At 53.9% G+C, this 11,898-nt stretch overlaps 1 protein-coding gene across 1 annotated transcript; it reads left to right on the top strand.

The window, feature by feature from the left end:
• The first annotated feature begins 3,333 nt into the window (after positions 1-3,333).
• On the top strand, positions 3,334-11,803 carry GAS2L2 (growth arrest specific 2 like 2). Its single transcript, XM_025918160.2, has 6 exons — positions 3,334-4,519; positions 5,948-6,189; positions 7,045-7,152; positions 8,248-8,344; positions 9,117-9,369; positions 9,899-11,803. The coding sequence occupies exons 1-6, from the start codon at positions 4,135-4,137 to the stop codon at positions 11,451-11,453; spliced, it is 2,640 nt and encodes an 879-aa protein (XP_025773945.1). The 5' UTR covers positions 3,334-4,134; the 3' UTR covers positions 11,454-11,803.
• Positions 11,804-11,898: the final 95 nt, after the last annotated feature.

Below are 11,898 nucleotides of genomic sequence, written 5' to 3'. Positions count from 1 at the left end.
TCACAGGGGGTGGGGCTAGAATTTTACCTGCCCAAAGGGTCCCACCAAGGAATAGCTGCCTTTTCTAGAGCCTCCAAGAGCACTTAAACCTTGGTGTCCCCTACCTTCCCCTCTTGGCAAGGCATTATAAGAGAGAAAGGAGTGGCTTTGGCCTGCCGCAGGCTGGGTTCAAATCCCAGCTCAACCACATAAGCGTAAGATCTATCTGACCTTCAGCATGTTGTCTCTGACCCTCAGTCTCTTCATCTGTAAATCAGAGATAGTCACACAGTACCAGACTTTACCTGGCCTACAGAAAGCATTCAAAGCATTATGTTTATTTGTATCATTATGTTCTCTCCTCCCTTTTCTGTCTTTATCCTTCCTCACTCTGGCTCCCTCCTCAACTTACTTCCAGCTCATTGCCTTAGCTCCAAGAAGCAGAGGACACGCCTCCAAGTCCAGTAGGAAGCAGGGCCCAGGCAAGAGCTGGGTGTAGCTCCAGAATGTGGTGTAGGTGTGTGTGAGAACTGGAGCTGGGGGAGGGGACAAAATCATGGAGCCTGGAAATGAGTTTTCCTGGCCTTCACAGCGGCATGTGTTGGCCGAGACAGGAGTATGCAGAGGGGTCAGAGGATGCAAACCCAGCTCTGGAGAGCCTCAGTCTGACGGGGAAGAATGATTTGGTTTCCCTTCAAGTCTGAGGATGGAGGAGAATGGCGTCACTCCCTCGGGCATCTCCCAGTTTGGTGGAGGCAGGTGGGTGGGACGGAGGACAAGGAGAACAGAACGGCTCCCAGGAATGTCCTAGTCACATGGGGACAATTCTGTCAAGAACTGTGGAGGGTCTGAAGTTTTGCTCTCAAATGCTAACGAGTTAACTTGCCCGAGTGTCATGGGTGTGCCAAGAAACACGAGGCTCCTGGGTCAGAGACAAGGACTTGATTCCTCATGGCACAGCAACATCAGCATATGTGTGTCAGCACCTCTTGCTGACATGGGTGTCACAGGGATGGGTGTCAGTGAATGCCTGCATGTGCACTGGCTTGCATTACAGGAGGAACTCTGAGCTTAGGAACACAAATCTTTTTATTAACTTTTTTTGAGGGAGAAAGGGGCAGAGGGAGACAGAGAATCTTAAGTAGGCTCCACGGGAGCCTGACACGGGTCTCAGTCTCACAACCAAGAGTTCATGACCTAAGCTGAAATCAAGAGTCAGACGCTTGACCAACTGAGCCTCCCAGGGGCCCTGGAACACAAGTCTTTTCTAATGGGAAGCAAGCAAACCTGCTCTCTGCTCCAGAGAGAGACATGGTCACTATCTTCCAAAGGTTGTTCACTAAACATCCTTGAAAAGTCCGTGCCTCTATTTGTGAGACAGGCAGAAATGCAAAAGACCCATGGAGAACTGTCTCCCAACAAACCTGTTTTCCTTACATTTCCTAAAAGAGCTTAGAGCCACGAGGATTCCTCATTGCAAAATTCAAAAGCTCACTCTGGCTAATTTATTTATTTATTTTTAATATTTATTTTTTGAAAGAGAGAGAGAGAGACAGAGAGAGAGAGAGAGAGAGAGAGAGAGAGAGAGAGAGCATGAGTGGGGGAGGGGCAGAGAGAGAGGGAGACACAGAATCCAAAGCAGGCTCCAGGCCCTGAGCTGTCAGCACAGAGCCCGACAGGGGGCTTGAACCCACGAACTGGGAGATCATAACTCTAGCCAAAGTCAGACACTTAACTGCTCACCTGACTGAGCCACCCAGACACCCCTACTCTGGCTAATTTAAAGAGACAGAGCAGCGGGAGCTCACAGAGTGCCCAATTTGGCAATCGGACAGGAACTATAGAAGGCTGGTGAGGGCAAGCACAGCTGAGAGTACACCACAGGAATAATACAGTTCAGAAGCCACTGCGGGGGACACCTCTGGTCACTGGCGCCATGAACAACCTTCTTGAGTCACTACCTAAGATTTAATGTCCCTGGCCAGGCACATCCAAACCACTGAGTCTGTGCCGTGGCTTTTTGGGAGCATCCCACGAACAACCATGACAGGGTGTCCCTCATGTCTGGTCATTCACCTCATCCCGCCTCACCCACTTCAACTTGCCCAGAGGTCCTTTGTCATCCTTAGGGTGTTCATTCACTTTCTCAGGGATATTCTGGGTTTTGTGGGACCTTCATAAAAAGCGGGATTGTCAAAACAAACAATATCAGCATAAAACTCCATTGGAAATTGATCACAGAGTAGTAATAGAGTCAGCAGGGAAAGCACGAGAACAGACAGGTAATCCCACTCCACCAGGGACATAAGCATGCCTCCTGGACTCAGATGCCAAGCTGGGAAGGCCCCTTGAAAGGGGAGAAACTGCACTGATGTGTGAACTCAAAATTGGATCTCTATCCAGAAGAAACTTCTTAAAACCGGAAGAGAAGGAGCTACATTTTATCGGCAAGCATTATTTCCTGCCATTCCCAGAAATCTGGAGAACAAGATGAGGTTGAGTGTCCAAAGTAAAGCTATAATTTTTGTACTTTTTAAGATTTTAATATGTAAATTAATGGCACATATAGCACATTAACTTGTAATGACCAGGTATAACACGGAGATTCCATGTTCATTTTAGTTGAGCAATAAAGGTAAGTTGCAAGAAGAAATATCCAATAAGGTGGTATGTAAGGGTTACCCAAGTGGGAATATATATATATATGTATATATATATATATATATAAAATATATATACACATGTATATACACGTATATATATACATACATACATATATTCCCATATATGTATATATAACAAGATTTATAATATATTTTTTAAAATATATATTATACATATTAAATATATAACAATATTTTATATTTAAGAGATTGGAGCCTCTTACCCTTTGAACATCATGTCAGTGAGGCCCTCCCTTGACCACCTCCCATAAAATTCCACCCACTGCTCCATCTCCCTTAGTGCTTTATTTTTCTCCCTGGTATTTATCACCATCGGACTAACTCTTGATTTATTTGTTTGTCACCTGTCATCCATCCCCCACTAACATGTATGTAGCCTCCATGAGGTCAGGCACCTCATTTACTGCTCTGTATTCAGGCCTATAATAGTGCCTGGCACACAGGAGGTACTTGATATTTATTGAAGGGATGTGCTGCTGTGGCCAGGGTGAGGTACGGTGGTTGACAGCCCCAACCTGCTCTAGAAGAATCAGTGGTGGGAGGGGAGGATGGAGCAGGTTCTCAGAGAAAGTGGAGATCACCGAGCATAGATGGGGCTGCTGGGAGAATCAGCGAGAGCTGGGACCCACCCAGTCCTGTGTGTGCGTGTGTCCTGAAACTTTCCACCTACATAATTCCTTTAGTCCTCACAACACCCAACAGAGGTAGACATTCCCATTTTACAGTAGAGGAAACTAAGGCACAGAGAGGTTAGGTAGCATATGAAAGTCCCAGGAGGATAAAGGAAAGGGGCCAGGGCTGAGTCCTGTCTTTAGCTCCTATCACTGTCTCTTTCATCCCCACCTTACAGTGCTCACTAACACCGAGGGCCTCGGCAACCCCTGGCCCTGCTTTTCTCCCACAATTCCCAGAATCCCCCATGCTTCCAACAAGGGAGAGAAGCCCGCCTCAGCCTCTCCTCCCTGCTCCATTGGATCCCAGGGCAGGCTCTGCAGGGCAGTCCTCGGCTGGCTGCCAGGAAGGGTTAACAAGGAGTGTTTGTAGCAGCCGCTGTCTCCAAGGAGAGGAGGAGAAAGCAGAGTGGAGAGGCGGACAGCCGGACAGCCGGGCTCCACCAGCCGCTGGGGGGTGGGAGGCAGCCAGTGGACCTGTCTAGTCCTGGGGGCAGAGAGCAGTGTCCTCACCTCCACCTGTCCCGGGAGGTGGCAAACTCTGAGAGAACTGGGCAGCCCAAGAGTGAGGTCACGGCAGGGCCACCAAGTAGGGAAAGTTCCAGCAGGGACTGAGGAATGTGGGGGGGCGGGGGACCAGGCTGAAGCCAGCAGCAAGTAGCAGAGCCGGAAGTTCTGGGCTCTTGGAGGGTAGACGGGGAACCCCTGAGTCAGGGTCAGCCACGACCCAGCAGGTAGTAGTGAAGACACAACAGCGGCAGAGAGGAGGCACCCACCTCCTCCCTGTTGAGGGTCCAACCATGTCCAAGCCTAGGGGACGTGGGAGGAGGCCTGGGACTGTTGGGCCACCAGTGCGTAGCATCCGGCCCTTTAAGTCCAGCGAGCACTACCTGGAAGCCATGAAGGAGGATCTGGCTGAGTGGCTTCGGGATCTCTATGGGCTGGACATCGACGCGGCCAACTTCCTGCAGGTCCTGGAGACAGGCCTGGTGCTGTGCCGGCACGCCAACGCCATCACGGAGGCTGCCCTGGCCTTCCTGGCTGAAGCACCTGCTCGAGCCCAAAGGATGCCCCTGCCTCGGGCTGGGGTTTCCTGCAACGGGGCTGCCCAGCCGGGCACCTTCCAGGCCCGGGACAATGTCTCCAACTTCATCCATTGGTGTCGAAAGGAGATGGGCATCCAAGGTAACCACCCTGCACCCTCTCCCCAGACCCTTATCTTGCCAGGCATCCACCTACTCTCTGAGGCTCGGGCTGCAGCTGGAGTCAGGAGCCAGGGTCCTCTTTCCTCATTTGGGCCAGCTCATCCCTTCTCGTGCCTCAGTTTCCCCATCTCATAGTAAATCTTCAAAAAATAAACGTGTTGAATGATTCATTCATTCAACAAATATATAGTTAGTCCCTATCTTTGTGCCCAGCACAAAGGACCAAGAGGACTAAGACTCAGTGTCCAAAGAGCTCATGGTCTTAGAGAGACAGATGCATAGATACACAGATTACAGTCCAGTGTGATAAAAGCCCAAAATAGAGGTGTGTGTGCTGGGCAACCAGGAGAGGAAACAGCTACCTGATGAGGTGGAAAGTGGGGGCCAAGAAAGGCCACTCAGAGGAAGGAGACTTGAGCTGAGTCTTGGGGAACAAATAGAAGTTTGGAGGAAAGGGAATTCTAGGCAGGGGACCGCAGGGGCACAGGCACAGAGATGCTGTGTTCGGATGACTGGCAGAAGCCAGTGTGGGTAAGGGCACAGGGCTGGGGTGGGGGTGGGGGAGGACAAGGGGGGCAGGCAAGTGGACATTAGGGAGAGGCAGTCATGCTGAGGCTTGTGAGTCGCAGAGGAGTAACCTGCCAGGATCCCTCATCTCCTAGGCCTTGGATCCGACAGTGGGATGAAGCTGGATATTGGGCCATCCTCCAGGTCAAAGGCAGAGTGGGGTGAGACAGAGGGAAGAGTCAGGCCAGCTGCTGGCTGGTGGCAAGGCAGAGCGGCTCAGGATTGGAGGGCTGAGAAAAGCTAGTGTCTCACTGAGCACTTCCCATGTAGCCAGATTTCGTCTGCAGACACTTAACAACTGTCTTTACAACAACCCCATGGTATAGTCTACGCCCCATCTGACAGAGGAGGAGACTGAGGCTCAGGTTCTAGCCCAAGGATACACAGCTGCTGGGTGGGAGAACGGGGACGCCAACCCTGACAGTCAGGCTCCAGAGCCTGCACTCAGCCCTGCCTGGTTAGATGTGGGCTGAAGGTTGAGTTCCAGATGTCTGCTGGATATTGGAGGTGGGCTGCGTGGGTGGGAAGCAGAAGTGCTCCTTGCTCCTACCCATTTTGTCAAACTGAATAGGAAGAAGGGCAAGGTGGAGTTAACCCACAGCTGGGCTCCGGGCTCGTGGCTTGGCTGTGTCACCTCCTTCCCACCCCAGCCTCTCTTGTGAGACGGGCCACCTAGTCTGCACTCAGTGCCTGTGCAGTTCTTCTCAGACCCCTCCTAGGGGGCTGGCCTGACTCCAAGATCCTGCCATCCGAGTCACCCCCTCGGGCCTCCACCCGGGACCAGGGATGGCCCCAGGGCTCTCCCAGCTGCCTGCCCCCTTCCCCCACCTCCGCTTGCCAGAGGTGGTGATGTTCGAGACCGAGGACCTGGTGCTACGCAAGAACGTGAAGAACGTGGTGCTGTGCTTGCTGGAGCTGGGCCGCCGAGCCTGGCGCTTCGGTGTGGCGGCGCCGACCCTGGTGCGGCTGGAGGAGGAGATCGACGAGGAGCTGCGGCAGGAGCTGGCCCTGCCCCCGCCGGACCCCCCGCCGCCCGAGCCCCCTGCGCGTCGGCCCTGCCACTTCCGCAACCTGGACCAGATGGTGAGGGGCTGGGGCACGCCCTCCAGGCCCCGCCTCCCGCTGCCACGCCCCTCCCCCAGCCCCGCCTGCCGGATCCGATCCACGCCCTTCTCGAGCTCCAGCCCCCACCCCGTCTGAATTCACAGCGCGGCTTTAAGTCCTGTTCCACTCTGAGCCTCAATCCTCATCGCATATAGTAGCAGCTAAATCGCTTATTACGTTTTTATTACAATCCGGCGCTCTAGACCTGAGTCTCTGCGGGACGGCTTTTAAGAATTTTCTGACACCTTGGTTCAAATCTTAGTTCCACTGCTCCCCGGCTGTGTGACTTGGGGCAAATTATTTAACCTCTCTGTGCCTCAATTCTGTAGCGTGGAGGTGTAATAGTACCTTATATGACTGCTGAATATTAAATGAGCCAGTGCGTATGAAGTGCTGGGAACAGTGTCCGGCACAGAGGGGGCGCTTCATAGGAGCTAGCTCTTACTGGGATGAACCCATTTCTGCTATCCAGGACTCGAGCTTAGGGAGGCTCCTTAACTTGCCCAAGGCCTATGGTGCGGTGGAGACAGGACTCCAGCCGACGCCTGTCAAATTCCAATGTCCATCTTCTTCACCATTACATTCCACTGCCTCTGTCAGCTGACCCACAGACCACTGGACTATAGGTGACTGGACTATAGGTCTTGTTTTCACTGGGTCATTAAAAGTCTTCTGCACTTGCTTCTCAGCCCCCAGCCCTGACCTCAGCAGAAGCCAAGGTGCTGGCTCTGGGGACAGACCAGCTCCCTCTCCCGGGGCTTGATCCAGGGTGGGGAGTAGGGAGCTTGGGCACCTGTGCAGAGGGAGGGCTGAGCCCATCGTCACTACCCACAGGTACAGAGCCTCGTCAGCCACTGCACGTGCCCAGTTCAGTTCTCCATGGTCAAGGTGTCTGAGGGGAAGTACCGCGTGGGGGACTCCAACACTCTCATCTTCATCCGGGTAAGTCTGGGACAGGGGTGGGGGTGTCCCCCAGGATCCGCAGAATAGAGTTTCCTTTCATGGGAACATACCCAGGACTGAGGGCAAGGATAGGAACTCATCATTCACTCCAACTTATCGGGCCTTAGGGCTTTCTTTCTCTCCCTTGCAGAATTCCGAAGATTGCTGGCAGAGTGGGCAATCCTATCCCCTCCTCCCATTACGGCAGCCAGAACCCTGTCCCCGTCTGCTCCACCTTAGCTGAGTGCAGAGGGGTGTCCAGGCAGAAGTGCAGTGTGAAGGGTACTGCTGAATTTCCTTTGCCTCCACTCCATCCACATGCCTTGTCAGAGCAGGGGGCCTGAGAACCCCAAGTTTGTGTTCAGTGCATGGCCCAGCCACGTGGGCCCCATAGTCCACCCTTCACATGCCTGGCTTGGTACATTCTGCGGAGTGAGCAGTAGTACAGGTCTGAAACGTACCTCCCATACCCACACCCTCATACCTGGCAATGCCTTACCAGAAACAGATCGTACCCAGAGGCTTGGCCAGCAGCTCATAGGTATGCACGCCCTTTCCTTGATCACGGGTCATGCCTGGGGGCAGAGCCAGCTCCCTGGGGCTCTCACCCAGACCCTGGGCCAATATAGCTCTGTGAAGTAGGTAAGGACAAGGGATTGTGTTCCTCAGTTGAAAACTGAGGTGAAAAATGGAAGCCTGGAGAGACTGTGACTTGCCCCAGAATGGGGTAAGACCGGGATTCCCAGGGATTCCTCGACACACACACACTATAGAGCAAAGCCAGGGCCACGTTTCTGACATAGGCATGTGCAGGTGAAGGGGGAGAGGAGAGTGTTCTGGGGCCAGGCTGCCCAGTGCTTGGGAGATCCCTTGTCCAGCTGTGGGGCAACTCTCTGTCAGCCTGGTCACCACCCTTAACAACACATGCTATCCAATGCTAGTTGTGGAGAGGCAGGCTGCAAAATACACACCTGTGTGGAGTACCTGTGTGTGCATATGTACATGGATGGGAGTGTATGCTGGAAAACTGTGGGCCGCTCCAGGAAGAGGGAAAACCCTCCATCCCGTCCTCAACCTCATCCTTGTCCTCTACAGATCCTCCGGAACCATGTGATGGTGCGTGTGGGGGGCGGCTGGGACACACTCAGCCATTATCTGGACAAACATGACCCCTGCCGGTGCACATCCCTCTGTGAGTCCTCCGAGAGTCCCTGTGGCTCTGGGTCGGGAGGCTGGGAGCAGAGGTGGGAGGTAGGTCTGATCTCCAGGGCCAGGAAGTATGCAGGGGATGGAGAAAGGAAGATACTATAGAAGGTACTGGTGGAAGAAGGAGAAGGAGGAGAAAGAGAAAAAGAAGAACAAAGAAAGAAAGAGGAAGGAAAGGAAGAAAGAAGAAAGAGAGAAGGAAAGGAGAAGAAGGAGAAGGAGGAGAAGGAGAAGAAGAAGGAGGAGTAGGAGAAGAAGAAAGAAGAAAAAGATAAAGATACTGGTGGGATGCCTTCAGACATGGGAAGGAAGCTGGGCGGACAAATTGCAATACCAATTATATCCACAAGATGACGCCAAACACACAGAATCAGCATTTGGTCAGGGTGCCTCTAGGCAGAGCGTGGGTCAGCCTCCAATGCACCGAGTATGACTCGGAGGGGTCTTCAGTCCTTCCAAAATTTCTATTAGCACCTCAAGCTACCCCATGCAAACATGCAATCTAAGTAAAAGATTTGAACTTGCAGTATAAATGCAGCTTTAAGCAAGTCCCCCAGCTGGGCCTTCTGACCGGATTTCATCCCCTGAACCCCTAAAAGGAAGCTCTGGCACCGGCACTGGTACTGTAGGTCCCACTGTCTCTAATGTGGGTTGTGGGCAGGGGGAGGTAGGACAGTTGGGGGAGGAGAACAGTGGGCTCCATCAGCAGGAATTTAACCCCTTCTTCCTCTCTTCTCTCTGGGGGCCTGTGTTGGTAGCACACAAGACGGGCAGTTTCCAGAAGCCCCCTGTCCCACCGGTGCAGCATGAAGTGAGGGTGCAGGATGGGCCCTCGCTGCCTCAACCTACGATGACTATCAGCCGTTCCCAGAGCCCGCTGCCCCCCGTGGACTGGAAGACATACACCTCTTCAGGCCGAAAGCTGAGGGCCCTCACCTCCTCCTCCCCTAGAGCCCACAGTAAAAGAGGAGCAGAGGCGGGACTCCCCAGAGAGACAGCATCATTCCTGAGGTACAAAGGAGAAGGACAGAGCAGGGTCTCTTTCCCCTACGGAGTCCATATTCTCAGGGGGCCACCCCACCCCAAGATAAGGGAAGCAGGTGTCCTGGCAGTGTCCTTATCCCAGGTGTTCAGAACCAAAAAGGCATCCAGTTGGCACCATTGGAATCATGTAGCTTTTTCATATGCTCTCCCATTTCACAGATGAAGAAGCTGAGGCCCATAAAGGGAACAGATTTCTCAAGGTCCTTCTGCCACTTCACAGAAGAATAGACATTCCCTCCCCCAAGACTGGTGACCTTTAGTTGTGGGACCTGAAGTAATTCAGGGTCCAAACCAGGCTTCTTTCTATCTGCTACACAGGGAATGAGGGAGAATAAGTCATAAGGAAGACTCGGGCAGGCACAGAGGGAGAGAGCATCGGTGTCATTCAACATGAAGTCTGGTCCCTTTGGTGTTCTGGCTGGGGAAAGGCCCTCCCTTCCCAGAGCCAGGGGAATGGACTAGATGATCCTGTCAACCTTGTGATTCTCCCTTTCAGGTGCCAGGAGAGGTCACCTACCCCATCTCGGAGGCAGTTGCCAGCTCGGGACAGCCCACCTGGCCCCCAATCCTCATCCCCCCGTAGGAGCCAAGACCCACAGGGCACCTCCTCAGGGAAAAAGGAGGAGAGATACTCCCCTGAACACCCCAGAGGAAGGACTCCCACATCTTGGGTTCATGACGGGATAGACAGCCAGGGAACTCATGCCAGAGCCCCCACCTCCCAGAGATTCCGAGCCCCTGAAGCCACAGCCAAAAAGACACCAGTGAGAGGACCATCCCCACTGCCTCGTTCCTCCAGCCCAGCCAAGCCCGTGAGCCTCAAGCCACCACCCAGGGGTGAGGCTGAGGGTGCTTCTGCCCAGCTCAGGGAGCCAGCAGCTGTCCGCTCTCCAACCCCTGTTAAAGGGCCCACCAAGATCCCTGTCCGATTGCCCCCTGCCCGCCCCCCAACTCCAGGAAGTAGCTTCCCAGGTCCTGCAAGTGTAGGTACCATGACAGAATTGGGGAGCGGATCCATCCCAGTAAGGGCTGTCACTGGGGACCCGGCTGGGTGGAGACATGAGGACTCCTTTGTGGATGCAAAGCAAGGGGACCAGAAGCTGGACATCCAGGTGACAGCAAAGGCTGGGGAGCCTCAGGGCTTGGGTCCACACGAGTGGGAGGGGCGATATCCTCCCCTGCTCCTGGGTGGGACCAAGGATCAGGCCATGTACCACACGCTCGAGGAAGAGCTTTTGACCAACATGAAGCTGCTAGAGGTGGGAGTTGCCTGCCCCCAGGGCACAGGGTCTGGGGTCATCCCTCGAAGTGGAGTCTATGTCCCCAGCCTATGTGGGCGATGGCCTGAGCCTGGGGGTCCTTATGACAAAGTCATCCAAGAACTGGCTCAGGGTCCCCCAGCCCTCCTTAAAGTGGACCTGGGAGCCTGGAAGGCAGCCCCTACAGGTTCCCCTAAACTAGCTGCTACCACAGGCCCAGGAAGCCCTAAAGGGAAACTGGGAGCCCTTAAGAGTGAGCCAAAGGTAAAGGCAAGCCTGAGTGCCAAGGTCACCAGAGTGAATAAGGTCCCAGCTCAAGGAGGGCAGGACTGCTCAGCTCCTACTGTGTCTGCCAGCCTGGAAGCCCCCTCACCTTCACCCTCGGACCCCAATTCTGACAAAACCAAGGTATGTCTGGGCAAGGCCAAGAGAACACTCCGAAAGCCCCAGAGAGTTCCATCCATCTACAAGCTGAAGCTGAGGCCCAGGATCCGGCCCCGGAGAGACCACAGGCCCGAGAAGCAGCCTTCACGCATCCCGAAGCCACTGGCCTACCTCCACCTGGGTTCAGCCAGGGCACTCCCCAGAGGCAGGCTGGTGAGAGCAGTGCTGGACAGCAAGGGAGTGGAGTCCCACCCAGTGGATGGCGCCTCAGCAGGGGAGGAGGAAGAAGGAAAGAAGTGGAAAGAACCAGCTGCTCCACTGAAGAGCAGCCTCCAGGCTTTGGAGGGTGGGGGTCTCCAGCAGATTGATCAAGACCCACTCCAACCTGAGGAGGAGTCCTGGGTCTGAGGAGGGGCCTTCTCAGACCTGAAGCTGTGGTTCTGGGGAAGAAGGGAAGTGAAAAGGATGCCATGTAGCTGCTGGACCCCAGTTTTGAACAGAAAGTTAGGTCCCTCACCTCTATCCAGGGCCTTTGTCACGGTGGGGGGCGGGGGGGTGGTGAGGATATGGGTGGGGTCAGAAGACAAATATAGACTCAGTCTGCTTGTTGGCCAAAGGGACCACTCCAACTCCAGGGGCACTGGGGCCACCCAATGTCTTCTTGCCTTCCCCCAGAACAGCTCCCCAAACTCCTGGCCTCTGGCCATGCCTACCATTTCCACAACTCTTATAAGTTATTAAACACTTGTGGGTCTGTTCCTGAGCCCCCAGCTTCTTGACTCCCTCACTCTAGCATTGTGGTGGTGCAGGAAGGTAAAGCTTCAAGTGTTACCCACTGGAGTGGAAGGGGATG

Source organism: Puma concolor, chromosome E1, assembly GCF_028749965.1.
Source record: "Puma concolor isolate L17-30 chromosome E1, mPumCon1.1.hap2, whole genome shotgun sequence".
Classification (NCBI taxonomy): Eukaryota; Metazoa; Chordata; class Mammalia; order Carnivora; family Felidae; genus Puma; species Puma concolor.
Note: the sequence above shows the minus strand (reverse complement) of the source record. Positions and strands in the feature narration are given on the sequence as shown.